At 44.4% G+C, this 26,276-nt stretch overlaps 1 protein-coding gene across 1 annotated transcript; it reads left to right on the forward strand.

Moving 5' to 3' along the window:
- Positions 1 to 7,433: 7,433 nt before the first annotated feature.
- CD83 (CD83 molecule) lies at positions 7,434 to 25,267 on the forward strand. The gene is made up of 5 exons (XM_082664364.1): positions 7,434 to 7,546; positions 7,639 to 7,754; positions 19,905 to 20,115; positions 22,239 to 22,345; positions 23,728 to 25,267. Exons 1-5 carry the CDS (start codon positions 7,510 to 7,512, stop codon positions 23,854 to 23,856), a joined length of 600 nt encoding a protein of 199 aa, XP_082520490.1. The 5' UTR covers positions 7,434 to 7,509; the 3' UTR covers positions 23,857 to 25,267.
- Positions 25,268 to 26,276: the final 1,009 nt, after the last annotated feature.

Here is a 26,276-nt window from a genome sequence, read left to right on the forward strand (position 1 = left end):
GGGTGCCGGGAGCAGTAACCATGGATTTTGCCCCCTGTCAACTAGCAGTCACCAGATGAGCTATTCCTAGTCAATCACAAACATCTTTTGCATATTTGTGACGTGCTCAGCATTTGATAAGTGTCTGACGACTTCCAACACCAAAAATGTGTTCACTGGCCCCTCCTGTAGGACTTTCCCTCAAAGGCCATGCTTCGCTCTCATTTCCTTGCTCTCCTGATCCAATCTCCACCTTCCCTGATTCCTATCCTCACTGTGCGTTCCCTCTTTGTAGAACCACCCTCAAGCTCTGTACTCCACACCCCTCGCCCCCAGCCTCAGACCTTCCCAGAGAAATTGTGTAGAATTGAGAGACAAAGCAAGGTCCACTTGAAAAAAGAGTGTCGGCCCACATAAACTTCTTCAGAACAATCTTTGCACAACGTACCTGCTGCTTAGTAAATGTTTAATAGTGAACTAAAACGTCCTCCTTTCCATGCCCATCCCCCAGAGCCCTGCCCTGGGAGGGGGGAGGTGAAGAGAACTAAGATAACGTCGTTCTTCAGCTTTCTCCGCTCCTGGCTTCCAAACTCTGCCCAGGTTCTCCAATGTCCGAATTCCAAACGTGATGACCTGCTCTACTGGCAAGACCTCTGAGAGAAATAGAATAACAAGCCACGGTCCTGGTGTAAGTAGTCGTGCGAAGGGAGGGTTTGAGGGTCCGCAGAAGTGGTGAGGGCACTGGCTATTTTTGTTTTTTTGCCCAAGGTGAATGCATGCCTGCCATTGGCAGTGAGAATGTTTTCTAATGATGTAGGGTTCTTCTTTTCTTCAAGTAATGGAGCAGAAACACGCAAAGGTGACAGCTACTGGTTTCAGAAAGATCATATGCACTTCTTCGTGTTCATGTTACTTTTCTCTCTCAAGTGAAATTGAAGATCGAGCCATCTGTAAACTCCGTCCTCCTGTTCAAGGAGGACCCCCACGGTAGGGCTTGGAGCTGTTTCTTCCCATAATCACTGCCACTTCCAGTACACTCTGAGATCCTCTAATTTTTTATTGTAATGTGGCCTGTATAACCCGACAATGCTTCATAAGGAGTGGACTTCTCAGAAATATGTTCCTACCTCAGTATGAAGGACTTTTTAGGAAGTGAGGAGGAATACATTAAGGATGAAAAATAATGTGGGAATTCTGGCGGTTAAGCGGGAGTTGCTGTGAAGTCACATTTTTAGGCTGTTAAATAACAGATTGGGGAGTTATATTTTCAGCAACATGGTTTTCTGTGTAATACAAAAAAAAAAACCACACCTTTTGCAAATTTCTAGAAATAATGAATAAATTCTGACCAATATCTAGCTGTACCTGCAAGAGAGTAAGGGCAATCTGGAGGGTAAAAAATGAAGAAAGAGGGCTTCCCTGGTGGTGCAGCGTTTGAGAGTCCGCCTGCTGATGCAGGGGACATGGGTTCGTGCCCCGGTCCGGGAAGATCCCACATGCCGCGGAGCAGCTGGGCCCGTGAGCCATGGCCGCTGAGCCTGCGCGTCCGGAGCCTGTGCTCCGCAACGGGAGAGGCCACAGCAGTGAGAGGCCCGCGTACTGCAAAAAAAAAAAAAAAAAAAAAAAAATGAAGAAAGGGCTATGAGCCTGCACGAGCTGATGCTGGGACTTCTTGGTAGGGGCAGGGGTGGGGTGGGAGAGCAGAGGGGGTGCAGGTGGGGAAAAGCAGTTGTTTGGGCTTCAGAATTGGCTGGGGAATCAAGGGGCTTAGGTTTTAATAACCAGCAGGCATAGAAGAGGAAGCCTGGGCCCCAGGAGAGGAGAAAGTGGGAACTGAAGCCCACTCCCACCCCAATGTAAGGATGAACTACAAACAATTGCCCACTCACCCAGCGAGATGACAAAGAAGCTTTTTTTTAAAAAAAACAAAAGCCTACCCTTAATTTATTAATTTATAATCATAGAGGTGCCCTCACAAAGATATGGTATTTAAATTTAAATTACCAGAGTGGTCTAGGATACATCCCACTAAGAGATTAATATAAAATGCTAACCCAGGCTGCTAATACCTTTGGGGCACCTGGCTGAAACAAACATAAAATCTCTCTAGGAGGCTACACCCTCCTCCCAGACCCTCTAGGATCCCCCTATGTGAAGCCCCTATTAAAGATTAACTTACAATGAAAAATTACAAAATACATGAAAAAAAATCGATAAAAAAGAGTTAACAAACAAAGCAAAAATCAATAGTAAAACTCCAAGAACTTCAGATAATATAATCATTGGGTAGATTATAAAAGAAACACATTTAAAATGATAAAAAGTCATCAAAGGATTAATGAAGAACACAATAAAAGAATAGGACACTTTTGGTGCAGCCACTATGGAGAACAGTATGGAGGTTCCTTCAAAAACTAAAAATAGAACTACCATATGACCTAGAAATCCCCACTTCTGGGCATGTATCCATAAAAGATGAAAACTCGAATTTGAAAAGATACATGCACCCCAATGTTCACTGCAGCACTATTTACAATAGCCAAGCCATGGAAGCAACCTATGTGTCCATCAACAGATGAATGGATAAAGAAGATGTGGTGTATATATATACACACACACACACACACACACACACACACACACACACACACACACAATGGAATATTACTCAGCTATAAAAAAGAATGAAAAAATGCCATTTGCAGCATCATGGAGGGACCTAGAGATTATCATTCTAAGTGAAGTAAGTCAGAGAAAGACAAATATCATATGATATTGCTTATATGTGGAATCTAAAAAAATGATACAAATGAACTTACCTACAAAACAGAAAGAGACTCACAGACATAGAAAACAAACTTATGGTTACCAAAGGGGAAAGGGGGGGAGGGATAAATTAGGAGTTTGGGATTAACAGATACACACTACTATATATAAAATAGATAAAAGACAAGGACCTACCAAAAAAAAAAAAAGTATAAGACACCTTCAAAGAAAACCAGACTGAGTTAAATAAGAAATCCAATATAACTTCAGAAATCTTTTTAAAATTATAATTTAAAACTTGATATGTTAAACTGAAGATATATATCACTGAATAAATAATAGTGACTGGAAAGACAGGTCTGAGGACTACTTGGAAGCCTGCACAGCGAAATGAAGGGAGACAACACTTGGAAGAAGGGCTTACTGACATGGAGTGTGGGTGGGAGGGTCCAACACACATCTATTAGGTGTTCTAGAGGGAAACAGCAGAGAGAATGAAGGTCAGGCAATATTCCAAGACAATAAAGGAGATTTTCCAGAACTAATGAAAGCTACGAACCTCAGCAGGTTAAATAATACGAAATTCTCTACTAGACACAGCACAGTATAACTGAAACAACACCAAGTAGAAATGCAAGATCTTAGAAGCACTTATAGATAAAAGACAAGTTGCCTACAAAATAATGAGTATCAGTTTGTCCAGAACTTTGCAACAGCAAAAACAGAACAGAATCATATAGTCAAGGTGCTAAGATAAAACAGCCATCTATTTATAACTAAATTATTATTTAAGAATATGGGCAAAATAAACATTTTCAGGCAAATAAAAATGAACAGCATTTACTACTAACAGATTTTTGCTGAAAGAATTACTCAAGAATATACTTCAGAAGAAACTGACCCTATAAAGAAGCAGTGAGATGTCTGATATTAGATAGATTTGAACAGATACTTAATACATAAAAAAGACTAATTGGGGAGTAGAAACGCAAGGTGGCGTGAAGGTATAGGTCGCAATAGTATGTAAGGTGGGCAGGGGATGTGCAGAGGTCAGGCATTCAGGCATTTTGGGGAGAAGGTTGGCAACATTGATTTTTTAGACTTTATTAGATCGACTATGCTTATTAAAAGTTATGTAGAGGTAATCACTTAAGATGAGAAATTCTATGTATAACTTTTCAACCAGTAGAGAACACTATGGAATATAAAAGTGTGGTCAATATAAGATAGAAGCAAGAGAGAAAATAAAGAAGCAGAGAAAAGTCCAATTAAGTATGAAGCATGAAACAAGATGACTGAAATAAATTCAAATATAGCAGAACTCAGGAAAAAAGTAAAATTAAACTCTCAAAAGTCAGTTGTATTGGATTAGAAAAATCTAACTGCATGCTTTAAAAAGACATAGAACTTAAGGACAAAGAAATGTTGAATGTAAGAGTATAGAAAGTTACTAGCAAAATACTAACCCAAAGAAAGTGATGTGGTTATAATAAGAGTAGACAAGACTGTCTTTGAAGCAAAAAAGAAATATTCAGGGAAAAATGGTCACTAAATAAAGATTAAAAGGAACAATTCACTGGGAAGAGATAATTATAACTTGCAGGCACCTAAAACATAGCATCAAGTTATATGAGGCAAAAAATTAATAAAATTTCAGATACATGGGCAATATCATAGTCACGGGGATTTTGGGACACATCTCTTTCATTAACTGACAGTTTAAGGTGACAAAAAGTTAGTAGGGCTATGACTTAAGTAACACAATGAGCAAGGTTGATCAGACACCCCTGTGGCAAACGGACATTCTTTCCAAGAACACATGACACATTTACTAAAAAACCACATGTTAGGTCACAAAGCATTTCTCGATAAGCAGCAAAGAATCACACAGACCACATTCTGGTCATACTCAACTGCTAGACCAATTCAAACCAGCCACGTATTTGGAATTTTGGAGGAAAAAAACCCTTTAAATAATTCACGACTATAAAACTGTCTTAATGGAGAGTCTAAGAACAAATTGTTAACATTATAAGAAAGTTCGGCAAGATTGCTGGCTATACAAAAGTAAATTTTTATTCACTGGCAACAAGCAACTAGAAAAACTTAGTTTAGAAAACTATACATGTGAAAATAGCAACCCCAGATAGAAAGGTACATAGGAATACATCTACCAAAAGGTGTAGAAAACTTTTATGTATGAAATTTTAAAAATTCCCGAAGACCTAAATAAATGGAAAGATACTCAATATCGATGGACCTGTAGAACTGATTTCTAAAGATGTTAATTTTCTGCAATTTATGAATGTCTTCCTATTAAAATTCAAGCTAGTTTTTTTTGAGATTCACAAGTTGATTCTAATGTGTATAAGGCAGAGCAAAGAACCAAGAATGCCAGGCCAATCTAGAAGAGTTAGATCAACATATGAGGGCTCCCTCACTCCATCACCATAGTAAGACTTAACTCTAGTGTGACTAAGCAATAAGAAAGCGATATTAGCACAGGAAAAGACAGAATACAGTCCAGAAACAGGCCCCCACACACATGAAAATTTGTATATAACAGAGATGCTATTTCAAATCAGTGGGGAAATAAGGACTTTAAGCAAGCAGCATTGGAACAACTGCTTATCCACATGGAAAAAATAAGTTAGATCCCTATATCAAACCATATTTAAGTGGATTAAAGACCTACATATGAGAAAGCATGACTTTAAAAGTTTTGGAAGAAAATAAAAGAGAATGTTTTTATGATCTCAGGGTAGGAAAAGATTTCTTAACCACAACACCAGAAGCACAAACCATGAATGAAAAAAATCAATAAATTTAGCTACATGAAAATATTTTTTAAAATCCTTTTGTACATTAAAGGGATCATAAAGTGAAAAATACAAAACTGAGACTTGGAGAAGCTCTTTGGCACGCACTTTACCAAGAAAGGATTTGGCCCAGAATTTATAAACAGCTCCAGTGGAAAAGGCCAAATGATATGAGGACACCCAATGGCCTCAAAACATAAGAAATGATTTTCCTCCCCCCAGTGATCAATGTCATGTAAATTAAACAAAGGGGAACTAACATTTCATATTCATTACATTGGCACACATGAAAAAGAATCTGGTGATGCCAAGCCCTGCTGAGGAGAGTATAAATGGCACACGCCTTTTGGAGAACAAGATGTCAATATTTAATAAAGCGGTGGGATTGCTGGGTCAGAAGACCTGAGCATCCCCAGCTCTGTGCAACATTGTTTAAAACACTGAAAAATTGAAAGAAAGCTTAAATGCAGGTATGGGATCTAGCAAGGGACAGATGTTTAATTAAGAATCTATCGCATACACATATGTTTATTTTCTGTACCTATTTTTGTATCTTTAAAAATTTCTTAATTAAAACATCAGTTTTAGTGGGGGTTATGGGGAAAGCGCACTGGCACAGAGCTAGTGTGACTGTCAATTGGTACAGCCACCTCCCAGGGCAAATGAAAATGTCATGTGATGCAATTCTTTCTAACCCCTTGAATGGACAAAGGTGGAAAAGTTCCATGACAGCTTGCGTTGCCAAGAGTGTTGGGAGAGAGGCATGTTCATGCACTGCAGGTGGGAATGTAGTTTGAGGACACCTCTGTGGAGGTTATTTTGCCAACAGTTAATAAAATCGTAAATCCCCTTTGACCTGGTACAATGTCCTCTAGGTATTTATTCTAAGAAAAGACGCTATATTAGAGCAAAACTTTATCTACACAGAAGTTCATCATAACAATGACAGCGTTGTTTGTAATTTAATAATAGTAAAAGAAATAACTAATACTAACATTATCTAGACTACTAACCCTAGAATAAACATGTCCAACACTAATATGTTCTAATTTATGGTACAACTGTAGGACGGAATATTATGTAGCCATCAAAACGATGCTCTTGATTCTTTTTAATGATGTGGAAGCTCTTGCAGAATATTAAGCTAATATGAAGTAGATTACAAAACAGCACGTGCAGTGTCTATGCACTGAAGCAAAGACACCAGAATGTTACCAGAGGTTACTTCGGGATGGTTAGAGGCAATTTTATTTTCTTCTGGATTAAAAACAATCTTTTTCATACATTTTCTGTGTGTGTGTGTGTGTGTGAGACCTTCGTTTTAATAGGAGATGTTCTTCTTTGTTGAAATAATTTAAACAGGCTGCATGATATGGACGGACAACGCCAGAAGGCCGGGGGCCAAGTATGACGGATTAGCCGGGTTCCTTGGGAAACCTAGTCTGATGATCACAGAACCTGGAGAAAGGCGAGTCCTTGGGTTCACTGTGATGTCACCACTGGCAGCTGGGCGATCGGGAGAGCTGCTCCTCCTCTCGGAACCTTGTTTCGCTTCCGTGCAAAAGACCTAACAGCCTCGGCTGGCCTGGCTCCCGGCTCTGTTTGGAGGGTCAGCGGGAAGGTGTCTGGCGTGCGCGCGCGGTTCGCCAAGCCGCGGGCGCGGTGCTTTCCTCGGAGATTGCTGTTGCCGCGGCTGGGCGGCGGCAGCAGCTGCAGCAGCAGCAGCAGCAGCGACGCGGGCTTGGGGCGCGGGGGCGGGGCCGAGCGCGGGGGCGGGGCCGGGGCAGCGGGGGCGGGCCCGGGGCGCCCCGGGTGGCGGAGGCGGGGGAGGCGCGCCGCCGCTTCCGCCGCCCGCGGGGATCCCCCGGGACTGCCGCCCGGGGCAGTCCCGGTGCGTGCGGGTACAAGAGGCAGCTCCGGGGCCCCACGCCGGCAGTCCCCAGCGATGTCGCGCGGCCTTCAGCTCCTGCTTCTGAGCTGCGGTAGGTCCCGCGGACGCCCGGCGCCCCCCGCCCGCCTCCCCGGGACACCCCCTTTTCTCGCTTGCTCACGCCGCTCTCTCTCCCTCTTGTAGCCTGCAGCCTGGTGCCCGCGGCGCGGGAGGTGAAGGTGGCCTGTTCGGAGGATGTGGACTTGCCCTGCACTGCCCCCTGGGACCCGCAGGTCCGCTACGCGGTTTTCTGGGCCAAGGTAAGCGCGGCGCGGCAGGCGAGTTAGGGTTGGGTGGTTTAATTGCAGACTGGGCAACCACCTTCCTTGGGCTGGCGACCCACTATGGCTCGGGTTCGGGGGCATCTCCCATAGCTGAACTCGGTACACGGTCTTCCCACACGCCTCTCCCATCACCGCTCCAAGCCCAGCCGCATCCAGGTACAGGCCGACTTAGATTTAGTTCCGCCGGGGACCTCAATCTTCTTGCCTCTAAAGGTGGCCCTGAGATGAATGATCCAAATAAGACGTTGTGGAGGGCAGACGTCCCTCCAATTAATTTGGATTAATTCCAGAGGCCACCTGTGGTTATGGACAGCAGGCCAGGGAGAAAGCAGCTAGTGCAGATTTGGCATTGGACGGGAGGAAGGTCTCCCGGATTTCTGATTTCTGGTGTTTTGTGACGGTGGCGCTCATACATTTGGGGAGGCGGGAAGGGGGCAACTTGAGAGGAAGGAGTGCCAGAGAGAAGTGATAGGCTTGTTTCTTAGGTGGTAGTTATCTGTCATCCCCGTTCTGGGGTACCCTTGGTCTCCTCCCTCTGGCCGTCCTGAGAGGTCCAGCAAGGAGGGTGTCTGTGATGGTGCACAGAGGCTTCCCCGCGTGTAAGAACAGTGTCACTGTCTCTACTGTAAGAGAATTGAGTCAGACTGAGGCTTTTTTAAGGTTTCCTCTGAACTGGAACCTTTGCAGATTCTAAGATTGTGGTTCCGGTGGCACTGGAAACCCAAGCAGCCACTGTTTGCTGTCACTGGTTTTTTTTTTTTTTTTTTTTTTTTTTTTGCTGCCGATGCTCCCTGCCTTTAATGAGGTTACTGCCACAGTGGCACCTCTGGCTGAAGCGCCATGACTGTGATATCCCAGCCTTACTCTGCGGAGCTCACTGATTTGTCATCTTACCTTGCAGGAAATCTCTGTGCGTTTGTAGCTTTCCACAAAATGCTGGGTTTTCTTCTGCCCACCGTAAAAGATGCTGTAAGAACCTGCACAAGTATCTAGCCATTTAACAAGGCAGCATAGGACCGTTAACCTCTTTGTGTGTGTGTGTGTGTGTGTGTGTGTGTCTCCTAACCAGATTGTCAGTTCCCTGGGGACAGTGCTGCGCCACTGCTTTTGTGTATCCTGCACGGCACCCAGTGTTTGCCCTGCTAATTTTGAAGATGCTCAGTGAATTCAGGCAGACCCTTTATGATTATGCACAGTGGAAACGGTGCTGGGGCCTCGGGACGCTGCATTGTGTATGAAAGTAGGTTTGTTATTATTCCTACTTCATTTCCACCTTATTCACTGTGGGATCAGAGAACACAGCAATTCCAAAATTGTTCCCTTGTAAAAACAATAGTATGTAAATAAAAATATTGTAAAACCAATATTATTTGAGTACTCACCATCTGCCAAGCTCTGAGGTAAATATCTATGTACATCAGCTGTTCCAATCCTTCCAATGGACTTAAGAGATCAATACTGTTACTGTTCCTGCTTTACAGATGAGGAAACAGAGCCTTAGGGAGTGAAATAATCTGCTCACCGTTACACAGCGGACTAATCGCTGGAGGTGGGATTTGAACCAAGCAGTCTGGCTCCACAGCCTAGGTTCTTAGAGGTCTATCTTGTTATTTCTGTTTTCTCCGTTAATTACTTAAAGAAAATGAAAGTGTCTTTGGGCTAGCCAGGCAGGGACTTGGTTATCTAAAAGGAGGGGAAAAACATGAAACCACTATCCCTTTCAGAGAGCAATTAAAAAGGGAAAACAATATTAATATCCCCAGGGGAGTAATTACAAAGTACTCATGAAACAAGCAGATGAAATTTCAGACTGTAAAGTTCAAACAGTTGTCAAGTTAAATCTTGCAGGAGGTCATTTGGAATGATGCAGTAAACCAGAGTGATTAACCTTTGACTTTTCCTTGGCTGTCAGCTGATGATGTAACTCTATAATGTATGTGCTTGTTTGTTGAACACAGTTCTTGCAAGCTTTAAAGACCCTGAAGGTCTCTCAAAGCTCTGTTAAGAGAAAAAGACAATAGTCTCTTGGCATTCTCTTTTTTTCTGTTGGTCCGTGGAGTAGGGTCATTGAAAACTCATACCCTAGTTATTTTTTTTAAGGAGGAAACTGTGATTGAGTCATGGTGGATAGGAGAGCTATGCTATGCCAGAAAACTAATCAGATACCTTGAAAGTGATATGCTTTATTTTTCAAGTACTTTTGAACAGATCTCAGCGTATTCTGTAGATGTTTGTTATTTTCCAGCCCAGTAATTATACTTTTGCATCGATTGTGCTTGCACAACAAAAATGGTTAGAGTGTACTGGAAATAAGGCCAGTGGTGAAATGCTGAAATTCTGCATTTTACAGAAGATTATCTTGTCATTTCCTCCCACGACTTTCTTGTAAAATGTTTCAGTGATGCAGAGAGGTAGCTATGAAGTGAGGAATTTACGCCTGGTGACCACAGCCAGCCTAGCTGGATCATCAGTAGGGTGGTTTGTAAAACCACTTTGCACAGTTGTAGGCTGCTTGCGGATCAAGTAAGCAGAGAGTCCCTTGGAGTGTGGGGTTTCGCCGTCCGCCAGATTGAATCGCATTCTTGCAGGCCTTCTGCATATCACAATTACAGTTATAACGACTCACAATTTAAAAATCCATTTACCACTCAGTTCTCCGGCACCACAGAGCATCCTGCCACTGTCCAGTTGGCACTGATTACTTACGATTAACAAAAGGACCCATGTAAACCATGTGTTTCTTATCATGTGCCTTTTACCAAAAGGCTCGGAGCAGACGGCATCCATTTAGTGTTTGCAACATTAGGGTGAGTTGGGAACAGTGTCCATTTTATTCTCTCTGTTTCAAAGGTACAATGACAGGGGACTGGGCGGGGGGTGTAATATAGACATGCCCAGGGGTCAAAGGTAGAGCCAGGAGTAGGCAGAGATAGCCCAATTCCTGTTAGCCCAACTCTTCTTTCCTGTGGACTGATGTCTTCCCAACTGGGATCCAAGAACGGGGCCTCCTCTCATCCCTTCCCGTATTGTACCTTTGAAGGCAGAGTGAATGATTGGGAAGAAATAGAAGAGTTAATGCGGTATATATCCATGCAGCTTAGCTCTTAGGATTGGGAATAGACTGTGGTTGTTGAGGGAGGTATTTTGAGCTGTTCTGGGGCAAAGAGACATTGGTCTATCACTCTTCTACCGAAGTAGAAGAGCGTGGCTGTGACCTTGGGTTAGATTCTAGCTCAAGAGGGTCATAGCCCAGTCCCGTGTCTGCCAGGAGTAAGGACATCCCTTAAAGAGCTCCGTCTGTGCTGCATGCGGAGCGGGTTCACACTCTCTTTAATGAGGCTGCACTAGGTCTGGAAGGGGAGGATGACACTGGATGAATGGAGTGTTCAGGCGTGGTTGAAGTTCGCCACTGCTCGTAATGAGTGGTTACTTACGAGGGCGACGTAGCACCGTCTCGTATTGTGCCGGGAGCCCCAGCACCCTAGGGTGAGGCATAATGAAAGAGGATATATAGTGTCATCTCTGAGTGACACCACGGGGGTGAGGACAGAGGTGCGTCACGAGACAAGTGCCCTTTCTAGATGATTTCCAAAGGAAGGGAGAAGGGGGAAGTGAGACCACGATTTCAGAGAATAGATCAGACTTGAACTTTACAATATTTAGGAGAGATGCAGCTATGGCAGGTCATGGGCTCTCCTGGGGACTAAAGGAGAGCAGATTCTTGGGCTCGCATGAAGCTACTTCTAAAGTTCCAGGACAGTCGCTGCACGGACATTGCCTGTCCTTGATCTGTTATGAGCTGTCCTCCATGTATGTTGCTAATCTCCTATTCAGTGGAGTCCTGTTTTTTTGTCTCTAGCATCTTGTGTGACAATGAGCCCCCAAGCGAGGAAGTGCTAAGGAGGAGCCTTCGGATGGGCTAGGGTTGATGAATGGCCCGGGCAGATGGCATCTGTACAGCCACCAACCCTGATGGACCCACGAAGGAGACAATGCATGCCGCTCCCTGCACTCACCTGATTCTAGAGTGACGTGTGTTTTAAGATAGATTTGAGATGTTTTAGGAGAAAAAGGAAACATTTCTACATTAAATACAGAAGCGCCGAAACATTGAAATGCGAAAACAGTGCCTGTGTGAGCATCAAAGAAAAATCATACCATCCCCATTGGCACCTATACTACTTGACCTGATTGAATAACCTTTAGATCAGACTATGAAAGGCAAAAAGTGAATTTTCAGATGTCTCCCGTATTTACATTTTCCTCAGTTCGTAAATATTTCTATGTCCCAAACGTGTGCCAAGCCCTGCGCCTGGCAATAGCCATCCTAAGACCAGGATGGACCTTGTGCCAGAGGACTGTCAAGGGCGTGCACACGTGAATCCACACGCATTTGGGGGGACTGAGGGGAAACTAATGATCTGGAAGGGAGAATCATACCACAGAGGACTGAGAGGTACTGCCAGCAAGCAGGCTGGGAACAGACTGTGAACACCCCCGACTGCTGAATTATAAGGGCTTGAACTTGGTCCTTTCGGCAGCAAGGAGCCTTTGAAAGTTTTTAAGCAAAGAGGATAACATCGTGAAAACTATGTCAGAGGAAAAGCGTATTTCTTGTGGTGAAAGACAGACTATAATTCATCCCGGAAGATGAATCTCAGAGGGAAGCTTTAGTCTTTCACTGCAGTGAAGCTGCCGTCGGGTTAACTCAGTGAGCCTGCAGCACATTCCTGGGGGTTACCTCCCCTTCTCTCTTGGTCACCAGTCCTGTTGTCCACATGGTTCTAGGGAGGAGTGGGCCAGTCTCTAGAAGAAGTCCCAACCAGAGGAGAATGATGGAGCGCTGAGATTTTTGGACGATGATGAGACACAGCAAAGTTGCTAAAAATCTTTCAGCTTGGAAGAGGGTAGGGAGGAAAAGGGCAGCTGAGAGTTAGAAAAAACTGCCAACACTTGTTTTCCATAAATAAAAGGGGGAACCCGAGTCACATGAGGACCGAGTATGTTAGTTCTGTACTTGGTTATGTCACTACACAAAGAAGAGGAAGTTAGAAGAAGGTCTCAGTGACATCAGGGAAGGTTTTATGAAGGGCAGGACTAAAAAGAGATACATTACCTAAAAAGAGGATTCCTCCACCTGAAACTGTTTCCATAAGTCCTTCCTGGCTACTCTTGGGATAACCTCAGATTTTCTACCAACAGTGCTAGCTCAAACCAGAGCCGAACTAAAGTACTTCCCTAAGACTCTTTACACCTGAAGCATATTTTTAATTTTTGTTTTTGCACTGGGGTGTACTTGGGTAAAATTTCTGTGTGTGTCATGTAGTTAGGTAGGTATAGAAGTAAGAGCCCAAGGCTTGTGACTATCACTTGCTCTTCTTGTGAAGCACCAGCTAGTCTACTGCACGTTCTTGTCCCAATTGTCCAAGAGAAGATAGATTCCAGAAGAACTGGTAGTTGTCTAGGATTATTGGTCCAGATGGGGAAAACCTATGGGAAAAGATAGATGCTCATTGCCGTAGACAATTCATGTTCACCTAGGACCTGACTCACTGGGTCAGTTCTGGAGAACAAAGGACCTGAGTCCAGTCACACCCTGGTGTCTCTTTCACCGAGCAGTGGGAGGCATGTGAGCCTGAGTGACAAAGCAGGACTGGCCTTGAGGTTGGAGCCACGTGGAGACAGCCCCGCGTGTGCCACATTTATTTCTGGAGTGGGGCAAGGTGCTCCTATCAATTAGGAATCTTTCTGTTGTGAAGGCTTGTAATCCAATCAAAACTAGCTTAAAGAAAAGGGAATATATTGGCTCATGTGGTTGAAATAAATAATTTTTAAAAATCAAAATATAGTTCCTACTTCAGTTATGCCTGATGTCGTGGGTTAAATAGTGTCCCACAAAAAAGTTATGTCTCAGTTCTAACCCCTGGTATTTGTGAGTGCGACCTTATTTGGAAATAGGATCTTTGCAGATGTAACCAAGTTAAAGTGAGGCCATACTTGATTAGGGTGGCCCTGAATCCAATGACGGGGGTCCTTATAAGAAAACAGAAACACAGAGACAGATGCACAGGGAGAACAGCACGTGAAGGTGAAGGCAGAGACTGAAGTGATGTGTCTACAGGCCAAGGAATGCCAGTCTCCAGCAACACCAGAAGCCAGGAGCAAGGCATGAAACAGATTCTCCCCTAGAGAGAGCACGGCCCTGCCAGCACCTTGATATCCGACCTTTGGCCTCCAGAACTGTAAGAGAATAAGTTTCTGTTGTCTCAAGCCACTCAGTTTGCAGTAAGGCTAAATTTGGAGGTTCGTGAATATCCTCAGGGTTTGGTGACTTTCTGTCTCTCAACTTTTCCTTCCTTCGTGTTGGTTTTATTATCAGCCTCCACGTGGCAGTGAGATAGTAGCCGGTAACTGGAGACTTGTCTGTCCTCCCGAGATCAAGTGCAAAGCAAAAGACTGTGTCTCTTCCATCTCAACAATGTCAGATTATACTTAAGTGGCTTTGATTGGGTCACGGATCCATCAGAACCATTCCCTCTGGTCACGGAGGTCAGGCCAGAGTCAAGTGTGCCTTTTCTAGAACCAGGTGTAGTGCCCTCCGAAGGACGTGAACTCAGAGCCCGTAAGGCTGCCCCTCCCGGTCCAGCAGGACCCCCAAGAAACTAATGGAAGAAGGACGATTGGCATGAACAGTGAGTGGCCCAACGTTGCCTTCAAAGCCCAGTTCCAAAGGGTATTTTCCACGTTATGATGGTGGCTTAGAAATTCCGAATGTTGTGGTTATTTTGGAGACCTTGTGGGCAGAAAAACTTTCTCCCTAGAGCAGAGATTGGGACTTCTAGAACAGCTTTGCCAGAGGAGACTGGAAGTATCAGCTGGAAGGAATGACTGAATGGGTGGGCGGAGTAGAAAGCTACTGGATACAACAACAATTCCTGTTACCAACATTACCGATTATGAAGCACTATTACGTGTTTTCTCATTTGATGCTTAAAATAACCCCATGAGGGAAGTAAGGTAGTTACAGACGAGCAAATCCAAGTCAGAGGTAAAGCCACCCAGCTACCTGATGCTTGACTCCAGGTCTTCTGATTCCAGAGCTAGTGCCCTTGTGTCTTCCTCATTGTGTCTAAAATTCACTCATTCATTAAATAAATACTTCTTGAATATTTCCTACATGCAGGGAACTGTTTGGAACTTAGTGGTAACATTTTTAGCGCTTTCTGTGTGATTGACACTATGCTACGGTACCCACCTACCCCATCATAGGTATATTCACACCAACTTTGGGAGGTGTAGTTACCCTCCCCCATCTCAGGGGAGCAAACGAAGCCTGAGAGCTCCAGGCCCTTCGCCAAGAGCAGAGCTAGCCATGGTGGGGCTGGGGTTTGTTTCCACGTCTGTCCAACACCAAAGCCTGTGCTCTTAATTACGTTGCCTCTGTCATACTCATAACTTTGTTAACAGCCATAAATCCAGCTCTGTCTGTTAGACCTAGTAAACTTCAAAGTGGAAAATCATTTTTCCAATAAAACTACACTTAGAAAAATACGATGTTAATGCTTATACATTCTACCCCCATTATGACATCAACCTCTGAGCCAAACTATTTTGCATGTTATGAAGAGCAGTTTTTATGATGAAGGGGGATTATATTGGCACTTTGAGTTGGAAACCAAGGTACATGAATGTTAGTGCATGGGAAATGCAATAAAAAAAAGATGTTCGATGTGATTGGAATATATCAGATTAATTTCATACCACCTTTAAATACTAACATCCATTCCTTTAAATATGTTTAATTAAATTGTTAGATTAAATATTTATATGCATACATATATGCACACATTTTTCTCCTCAAAAAAATCTCTTCCCTTTTCTTTTACTTTCTTATCACATTCCTAACAGATCTCACGCATGATAAATTTGGATTTCAAGGCTGTGGAATCAAAATTCTTTGCAATAGGAATGGAGCTGTTGTCTTCTTATATCCAAAGATGGTAATCTAGGAAGTTAGCATATATGTGGATAAAATTATGTAAACTTCTAAAAAAATCCCTTTTCACAGTAGGGATTTGACTAAAATATAGGTTCAATTTCAGCCATATTTAGATATTTATTTGATTTCTTTCTAGTTCAAATTTATCCACCATTAAAAAAAACAATTCACATGCATTTAAAATTACTACTTGTATTTGCTTGGTTTAGTATTCGGCAAATTAAAGAGAATTTATCTTAATTTAGGGCTTGTGGTTTCCTTAAGGTCAGATCTCCATCTTAGAGAAGGAATATGGTATTTAAATTATTTAGTCAAATTGGAGGCCTTGAGACAAAAGTCCGTAGGCTTTACTGAAAATGAGATGTCTTATATTTTGCCTTTTCTAATTCAACCAGAAAGATAAAATTTGTCAGCATAAGAGTTAATGCATGGAATGTGGACTTTCAAAACATAATTTGGATGCGTGTTTTGAGGAATTAATTTGCCCACAGTGTGCTGTGGTGTAGCCCTCTGCAATATGAGCGTCGCAAAGTGTGCGTCAAATAGTTCCTGTGAGTTACACTCGGCCGTGAATCAATCTGCAGGTTCCTTTTGTTATAAATGACTATTTCCTAAAATGCTTTTGCAGAGAGGCAATGAAACACTTTTAGATTTGGAATGTTGAGAGTCATTCTTGCCAGTGGTTTATTTTGAGCCAGCTCAAATGTTTATGAGAATTCATAAAACCAGGCGAAGTTGAGGATGGCCCATTTGCTGTTATTCCATGTTCCTCCCCCTGACATTCCTTCGGTTCTTGAACAGTGCTGCTTGGGCCACGGCTCACTCCCCCGATACTGCAGGCTGATGGCTGCTTGGCCGCGGTGCTGAAGACAATGAGTTGAACTTTTGCATAAAGTCTCTTGGTACTGCGAGCGCTGCACTCGCACCTTGAGCGTGTGACGTTAACATGGAAACTACAACTATTTTTGCGGCTGTAGGCAGGAGGAAGGGGGAATGGGCTATGTACATACCTGCAGCTTGAAGCTAGAAGGAAGGTTCTGAACTATTTCCATGCGCACTGTGTGAAGTTACAGAAGGTTCCTTTTGTTACAGGTAGTTATCGGGCACAGAGAGCTGTTCATCACTTTGGCCAGAGGTCCCAGGTTAAGCCAGTACTTCTCTCAGTTCTCTGGGTCTTTCAGGAAGGGGCCATTGGAAGATGACCCCGTGAGAGCTGAGATATTTTGCCACGATCCCGCTGATGGCTGTGGCGGTTCAGTAAATCAGAATTCTGCAGGCTGCTTTGGGGTTCTTCGTTTTGACTTTCCCCTACCTCTTACTTTCATTCTTATGATTTCACCCTGCCTTGGCTTTGCCATTGTAAAATAACCTCTCTGGAGGTTTTTTTCAGAGACCCGTGGAAATCTGACCATCACATAAACTACTTTTTGTTGTTACTGCTGATTTTTAAAATGAATTCTCTTCTGCAAATAGGCAGAAGGCCCCTGCCAGTCAGTTCTGATCACCGCCACGTACTTGCTTCAGCAGTTCCCAGCAGCCAGCGTGATAAAGGGGCCATCTTTATATAAATAAAACACAATAGTTTATATTTCCACCAGCTCCAGAGGGGTTCTCAGTGTTTTGTTTTTTGTTTTGTTTTGTTTTGTTTTGATCTTGACTTTCAGATAGGTCTTTTTGAGTTGAGGGAGGGGTCACTGGATAGGAGAGAAGACCGCCCTAAGGAGAAAATCTGAGGTAGAAAATCCCAGAATGATTGTTGCAGACAAGTTTCCATCTTTTGGGATGCAGGAATTTCTACAAAACTCAATTCCAGTGAAATCCATTGGAATGACATCTGAGTTGAACACATTTGGAGGTTAATTTAGAAAAGAAAAGCAGATTGAGACAGCATCGTGGGGACTGCAGAGATTAAGCTGAGTTAATTAGTTCAAAGTGGCCTTGGAGGGGGAGGTGGGGGAGGGAGTCTTGGAAGCGGTTGGCCCGGGATGGTCCTGGGCACCTGACCCATCAAACGCTCTGGTCAGAGGGAGCACTTCTGCCAGGCAGCAGAGGAGGGGAGAGGTGCAGTCACGTGATAAGGCTGCAATTTTTGGTTTAATCAGACTGGAAAAGGGGAAAACTGGTCTAACTCAGACGTGTTCTAAAATCAGTTGGACGCCTGAGGTTCCTTGACCACACCTCCTTTTTTTGTTTGCTTGTTTTCTTGCTCTGTTTTTGAACACTAAATGCCCCAGTCTTGATTATTTTGGAAGGAACCTTTCAGCACAAGGACTGTCAGGAAATGGGATTTACGTTCGTAGACCTCGCCTGAGAAAAGCTATTAGTCTCAGCCCAGTGCTAGGAGTGAATGAAGCAGGGTTTCTTGCAGGAGCGATAAATCAGCCACCAGATGTCTCTGCAGGCCACTCCACAGGAATGCCCATAGGAGCCCGAGCCGTGGAAGCTGGAATCTGAGCTTTCCGTGGACCTCAAGGTGCATTCCCCGACTTAATACATGAAGCAGAAACCAAGGAGGGGGTGTGTGTGTATGTGCATGTATGTCTTCTGTCCTGGGCTGCCTCTGCCTCACTGGGTGTTCCCCCCATTCCTTGGTTATTTATTTCCCTGTGCTGATTGCCTTTTGAAAAGTGGGAGAGGAGTTGTAGGGTGCTCCCAGTACAGGAGATTAAACAGCGGCAGGTGCAGGCAAAGACAGCAGCAGTGTCTGACTGCGGTGTCTTTTCCTAAGGGGTCCCTTTGGTGCGGCCACTACGCTGGGGACAGGGAAGGAATGCCACTGAATCCCAGGCTCCCTGCTGTTCCCCAGCCACCCAGCAAAGGGCTCGGGGCTGCCCTTGCACACTGAAAACGGTGATTGGCTTTACTGTTTATGTAAATGAGTTTTAGAAGCTTTAAAACATTTCAGTGGAGGATCAATGAGCAAGTTAACTAGACAAATTAAAAATATATCTGGGGAAGAAGGGAATTGATGGTGAACGTGATGTGTGCTTAATCGTGGAAGTAGGAGATGATGGAAAGACCCCACCAGTTTAATTGCAAAGACTGTTCAGGGAAAGAAAACCAGCCAGTTAGTTTGGCTAAATTTGCCATCTACCCCAGCTGGGCTGGTCCATCCTGGGTACAATGATTTAAGCCGTAATTGCCCTTCCATGTATATCTTGATATTACTACCAAGTGACCTGACACATAAAATCTCCACGTGGCGCTGCTGTCAGCTGTCTTCCTGCCTTAGCGGAGGCGTGAGCGTGGTACATCCTGCAGCGTCACAGATGACCCCACAGGTACGCAGTCTCTGAAGAACAGGGTGACTTCATGAGAGGCATTGCTCATCTGCATCTCTGTGTTTTCTGTTGAGTTGTTTGGCAATGACCTTAACAGATTTAGAAACGTTTCCAAATAAAAGGCCGGGCTACAAAAATAAGAATCAGTCAGTGGGTGAGTTGGTATCTGACGAAAACAAGAGAACATTGAATAGAGAACAACCAGCAAGAGAGTGTGATTCAGTGTGATTCATACGCGTCATTACACAGTCGTCAGTGACACACGGTTATCGTCCATAGGGACACTCTCTCCTTCACGTAGGGATACAGAGAATCGTAAAATGCAGTCCTGATCTTATTCTAAAAAAGATGGAGCCTTAAAGAATTCTCCTAGATTCTCTCCTCCTCCCCCAGGCATCACACACACACACAGTATCTTGTTTTAAAACAATTAGCTGAGGATGGAGTTTATGAAAACAAGAGGTATAACCTTGACGTGGAGGCCCAGTGCTTATAGGTTCTGGCAGTAGAGCATGACGTGGTTTGATTCTTGTTTTTTAAATTTATTTTATTGAAGTATAGTTGATTTACGATGTTGTGTTAATTTCTACTGTACAGCAAAAGTGATTCAGTTATACATATATATATATTCTTTTTCATATTTTTTCCATTATGGTTTATCACAGGATATTAAATATAGTTCCCTGCTCTATATAGTAGGACCTTGTTGTTTATCCATCCTATATATACTAGTTTGCATCTGCTCATCACGAACTCCCAATCCATCCCTCACCCACCCACCTCCCCCTTGGGAACCACAAGTCTGTCCTCTATGTCTCTGAGTCTGTATATGATTCTTTCTTACAGCTCACAAATGGCAGTGCAGAGAGGATGGAGGTGCCCCAGGAAGACCTGCAGTACTATCAGCAGAGGGCCTCTTCAGAGGCCCCCAGGGAAAGGCTGTATTCCCTGAGGATCCAAAACACTACCAGCTGCAACTCGGGGACCTACAGGTGCACTCTGGTGGATCCAGAAGGGCAGAGAAACCTCAGTGGCACCATGATCTTGAAAGTGACAGGTGAGGTGATCTGCGGCATCTGTTTTCTCCTTACAGTATGCAGGGCACTTTCTGTATGTAGGTCCTAAACTTGATCCCCTCAATCCAAGTTTACCCTGTAATTCAGAAGCTTTGGATAATATCTGTGCTGAAAGCTAAATCCTACTGCAAGGATGTCATAACTTTCTCTACTTTCTTTTTAATAAGGACAGACCTACCCCAGCCTGACTGGGGTGGATGCCAAAGGTAGTCAGGCGACTAAGTCAAACAACTCTTACTCATGTAAGAGTCCTTCGGAGCCAATAGGAAGTTTCCAAGTCTAATTTTTGGAAGACAGAGAAACTGGGTAGTCTCCCGAATAGATCAGATAACTGTGTAATATTCTACTCATTGGGGGCTTTCTAACCTGGCCTAAGGGAGCTGCTTCATGTTCCCACCTTTTTCACATGAGAACAGCATTCCTCTCCCACTTTACAGCAATTGAATGTCCCAATATCTCAACTCAAGCCAAAGAAAAAGGGTACAGCAAGAAAATAGCGTTCCCGTGACAGAAGGCACATTTTTGCTCTATGCAGTAAGACCAGGAATCAAGTATAAAGACAAGGATTATCTCCTTGGACTTTTTTCCATAACTTTTCTTTATGTAGCTTAAAATACGCCTTGCGTTTGACTTTGGCCCAACTCTTGTTAGTGGCTGAGGCTTGAAATGACGAACATGTTGTTACAGAGGCCCTGACTTTGTACAACGGCTACTTTCTCCTGCCACGGAGAAGCGGAAAGGAATCTGACTCGAGATAATGTTCCCACACTCGCAAGAACGCAATCACTGCTTAGGGGTCAGCGTTTGGATTTGGTTCACTGTCTTATACACACACACACACAAACACACACAGACATACGAACACACACACACCCCCTATACCCTTCTCAACCTCTAGCCCTTTACGCTGCTTCGTTTGTCTTCATGGCATCTGCCGTACCTGCCGTGGTACGCTCCCTCAGTGAGTATTGTTCGCATGAATGAGAAATGGGAGCAGCCTGGCAGGAAGGGCAGAGAGGGCAGGCGTGTCCTGCGGGGAGCAGAGAGGAAAGGAATAGGGAAAAGCTGGCTTGCTTTTCCGTCCTCTGCGAAGGCAGTGCTGCCTACAAGTTGAGTGGTCAGACTAGAGCCACTTGGATTTGGTTCAAATATTAGCTCAGCTGCTCATTAGCATCTTACCTTGGGGAAACCTCTGAGCCTTGGTTTTCTCATCTTTAAAATGGGGATAATATAATATTGATATTATCTACAAAACAGGCTTGTGGTGAAGGTTGAATGAGATGTTGCGCTGAAATGCTCAGTCTGGTGCCTGAGGTGGGCGTACTGAATGCTCGTTAAATGTTAGAACCATCAGTGGCTCTCAGCCCTTCTCTTCTGGGGTCCCAGGCCTCTGTGAGAATCCATCCCCAGACCATTGCATAAAATCCTGAATCCAGTTTCAGGGGTCGACAGCTGTCTGGAGGCCCATCGTGGCCCTGAGGGCGGAAGCCCCTCCTGTCACCCTCACTCCATCTTCTCCTGCCCCAGTCCTCAAGCCAGCTCCCTGAGCAAGCTTGCTGCACATTGGATGTCGTGCTTGAGTGGGGAGAAGCTGTCCCGGCCTTGTCCCCTTCTGGGCTGAAGGCCTCCCTCCTCCTGCACTTGCCCCCTTCCCGGGGCTGAGGCCACAGCCTCTAGCAGCCCCCAGGGAGCTGGTCTGTAGCCCCCGTTGGCTGTCAGCCTTGGTGGAGGGGTTTTAACAGGTCTACAAAGGCACATCGACATGTTCCGTAATAGCAGGGCAGCTCTGCCACCTGCCTTAATCCCTCAGTCTCTCTGAGCCTTGGCTCCTTCTTCTGTAAACTGGGGTACTCCGACCTGCCCCTGAAGGTTCAGTGAGATGCTGGATGTCAGCCCCTTTGCATGGAGCCAGGCACAGGGTGAGTGTGAGCGCCGGCTGTGGCCACCACCGTCATTTCCGATGTCCTTCCCATGGTACAGACGTGAGGGTAAGAAGGGGAGACCAGTAGGACTTTAGTAAGCCAGAACAAAGCATTCTTAGCTTTTGCATCCTGGTAGAAGACCCTGTTCAACGGCTTCATATTTTACGTGTTTCTTTTTAAAGGATGCTCTAAGGGACGCAAAGAAGAGACTTTTAAGAAATACAGAGCTGAGGTTGTCCTGCTGTTGGCTCTGGTCATTTTCTACGTGACACTCATCATTTTCACTTGCGTAAGTATCTTTCTTAAACATCTCTCATTATTAAAAGATCACCTGGGTTACCAATCGAATGCGTTTTGTAGACAGTGTGAGTCATTTCATAATGGCAAGAGACCTATTCACAGAACCCTGGCCTTACAGAGGCCCCCAGACTGTGAGAATCTCTCTGGGAAGCTCCCAGCTTGTTTTCCGTCTGGCGGCTCCACACAGATGCTTGTGAAGAGAAAATGAAGTAAGATAGCGGTGGAAGTTTGTGAAATGCCAAAGGATCCTCCTAAGGGACCAGCGGGCCTTGTAGATACGGTGGGAGAGAGTTGGACCCTGCCCATCCACCATCCGGGCGACTGCTGTTCTTTCTGTAGGCAGGTGAGCAAGCCCGGCCACCCTGGTGTTGGATCCATCTCCTTGGTTGGCCCTTGAGCTCTTTTCTCTTAGAGATTCCCTCTTATAGTTTGGTACTTCCACCACTTTTTTTTTTTTTTTTTTTTTGGTACTTCTGGTTGCTATTTTAGATATCACTTTTTAAGAATGAATCCTGAGAAGCCAGAGGTACACAGGGTGTGGCCTGGGGTAGAGGACTGCTGGCCAGTACTTGGGCATCCTTGACATGCCCTTGACCTACTGGTTGCAGACTCCAGCTTAGACTCCTCCCTGCCCCCCAAGCCTGTTTGTGCGTGGCTGGTCACCTGGGTTGACAGTGGTCGTAGGGGAGCAGGGCCAGCTCTGGGCCTGACCCACTAGGAAGTGATCTGTCCCATATGTCTCAGCATATCAGGAAGTGCTGGCCATTTGGGGACCAGGACATCAGTCACCCAGGAGCTATTCCAGCGCTGGTTCTAGTCACTCATTGGCCCCATCTGTTCACTTGCTTGACGCTGGCCGAACACTCATCTCTCTGGTTGCTATTTTAAACGTCAGTCCATCAGAAGACTCCACTGAGCGCCTACTGTGTATAAGGCATTATGCTAGGCACTGGGGGGCATGTAAAAACGCATAAGAACTATGTCCTTCCCCCAGGGAACTTACAGCTTGGTCTTTAGAGTTATTTGCATATAAGAAGATAATTAGCGTTACCTGGCAGTAAATTTTTAAAATGAGTGACTCTAGTTTTTTGTTGGCAAGTGCCTGTTTCTTTGGGCACTGATTTTCCATGCAGGAAATCCTAGTGTTAGGGTCTGGAAATGGCCCCAGTCTGTAACTCCTGGTTGAGGTTTGGAGATACCGGCGAAATAGCACAAGCCCACTGTAGAGTGAGCGACGTAGCCCGCATCACGAGGGCTCCCACATGAGCTGTCCAGTCAGCTCCTAATGAATGGAGTTTAAATCCAGGTGACAGCTGAAGCATTTTTCCAATTATTCACTTCTCAACGTATCTCTTTGATTTTATTTTTCAGAAGTTTGCACGACAGCAGAGTATTTTTCCAGACTTTCTTAAACCTGCCGTGGAACATGCTTTTCTCCCAGTTACCTCCCCAGATAAGCATTTGGAGCCAGTGACTCTTCACAAGACAGAACTGGTGTGAGCAGGGTTTCTGCAGACTGTTTTTCCAAGGTTGAAGGCTCCGTGGTGTGCATCCACATCACACCGAACAGGAGAAGCCTGGGCCCCACACTGAACACACCATCCTTCCTGTGAAGCCCTTCGCTTGACTGAAACATCCAAAAGTGGATCCCACCCCACTTTTTGTGAGCGGGGCCTTGAAAATTGTGACATGACCGCAAAGCACGGGGCCGCCTACAGGGTGCTTTTCAGTGCTGCTTCTTTATGACCTTCTTAGCGTTTTATTCAGCTATCTGGTCAACCTCTTGGACAGGTTTGTTTTTTTTTTTCAGTCTTAGAAAAGCTATGGTGAGATGCAGTTGGAAAAGGACCTTGGGATATATGAATGCCTGGAGTTGGCCCTGTGTAGACCCTTGAGGGCAGCTGTCCTCTTCCACATCTGGAAAACATCTCTGAATTTGCTGTGTTTTCTTGTCTAAGCCCAGATGTTTTATGTCTGGGAGAAAGTGACAGGGTAAGCTGAGAGACAGAGGGAAATATTTAGCAAATAGTTTCCCGGCATGAAGGCCCTGCTATTACCAAGGAGTATGATGTGTACGCAGAAATAACAGGTCGATGAACTGTCCCCAACAGGGCCTTTTTATATGGGAAAGGCATCCATAAAGAAGCAATAGAGAAGAATGTCACAATTATTTTTATATCTGTGTATACTTGTCAAAGAAGGATTTGTGCTGCTTCTCCTTTTGAAATCTGTATCTTCAGTTAGATATCGTTGTTAACTGACAAGCAACCTGTATATGGAGGGTGAGAAGAAGTGGGAAACTGTGACAATAGGAGGGAGAGCTATTTAGGGACCTGATGAAAATGCTGGACCAATTGTGCAAACTGGATGCTGGCCCCAGTTGTCCCACTACTTAGCTGTCTGATCTTGGACAAGATCCTTATGGTTTCTACTTTCTCAGTTGTAAACCAGAAGGTTGATGTATGAGTTGATTGAAAAAAATGTATGTGAAAATTCTTTGAAAGAGTATAAAGCACTATCAAAATTCCAAACTCCTTTAGGTCGTTATCCTTATTACTGCAGTGGTGTTCTGGGCATGAGAAAATGCTTTTCATTTTTTATGTTTTCCATCGTTCCAAACAAAGAAGGCTACAAAGGACACTTTCCCATAGTCTTCTGTATGAATTCCTTTGGGGAAGTGAGGCCAGTTCAGTGGTCTGTTCTTGAAGCACCGGCCAAAAGTACTCCAAGATGCGGACACTCAGGGGCCACCAGGCCACGGGGAGAAGGGAGTTCTCAGATGTCCCATTGACATTCTGGCAATTGTCGGGTTTCTCTTATCAGACTTGGCCCTTTCCCTACTTATTTTCCGAAGAGAATATTGCCCATGCTAATATTAGGGAGTAAAAGGGATGCCAAGTTTGGTGTTTTTGCCTCTTTGTCAGAGCTTTCATGATATTAAATGTATGCATGTGAAGAGGGAGTGTTTTCCTCTTTTATATTTAAAACTACTCGTAAGACGTTGAGATGAGTGCTGGTATGTCTGTGAACTAGTTTGAGAACCAGACCCAAGATGAAATTCGAGAATTGAAAGCATGGCTGAGTCCTTCCTCTGAGTGTGTGTGGGGGGGCATTTATGGCAGGTAGACGTCTGTGAAACGGCGTCCCCTTCTTCCCAAAGATGCTCCCAAATCCATCCTCGAGTTGCCTTGCCACCAGGCAGTACCTGATCAGCTTGACCACATGCGTGACCATAGGTGGGAGGGATGGAAAGGAGGACGGTTTCTACTTCAGAAGGATGTGTAGAGTCAGGGACTCTGTACCTGGGATTCACGGGGTTTCACTCAAAATTCTCAAATAGTTCCATTACCTCCCCTCCCCCAATGGTAAGAACAATCTAGTGCAAGTGGTTGGTGGTTGTAATAGTTATAAAAGCATTATAGGTGAATCCACTTTGGAAAATGACTCTTTGTGAAGATGAATGCCCGTAATATGTCTGTAAAAGCTATAGATTCCCTTTCAGTGGAATCAACTCCATCCTCAAATGCTTTACCAAAAATGCTGGCGAGACCATTGGCACGGTAACGAAGAACTCAAGACTTTTTAGCTGGTTTGACGCCCAGCTTCACCACTTAGAAGTTTTACCACCTTGGACAGGGGATTCACCTCTCTAAGCCGCAGCTGGCGGTACTTCAGAATAAGAATAAAAATAGTATCTGCTTCTTAGGCTTGTGTGAGGATTAAATGAGATAATATGTCTAAGAGCCTAGCCCAGTATCTGGCAAATAGTAACATTAGAACAAGATTAACCTGAGAACAAAAAAAGAGAAAAAGGCAGCAGAGAAAGTGGCAAGGACAGTGAATATTTGACAAAGTGCTTTTGTTAAAAACAGAATTGACTTGGTGGGAGAGTCATGTTGCTTTCAGAGGATTAATACAAG

Source organism: Grampus griseus (genome assembly GCF_964374135.1).
Source record: "Grampus griseus genome assembly, chromosome: 10".
Taxonomy (NCBI): domain Eukaryota; kingdom Metazoa; phylum Chordata; class Mammalia; order Artiodactyla; family Delphinidae; genus Grampus; species Grampus griseus.

Coding starts and splice junctions, on each gene's coding strand:
- CD83 (XM_082664364.1), top strand. CDS start 7,510: ATGTCGCGCGGCCTTCAGCTCCTGCTTCTGAGCTGCG. Junction 7,547..7,638: donor GCTCCTGCTTCTGAGCTGCG/GTAGGTCCCGCG, acceptor TCCCTCTTGTAG/CCTGCAGCCTGGTGCCCGCG. Junction 22,346..23,727: donor CACTCATCATTTTCACTTGC/GTAAGTATCTTT, acceptor TTTATTTTTCAG/AAGTTTGCACGACAGCAGAG.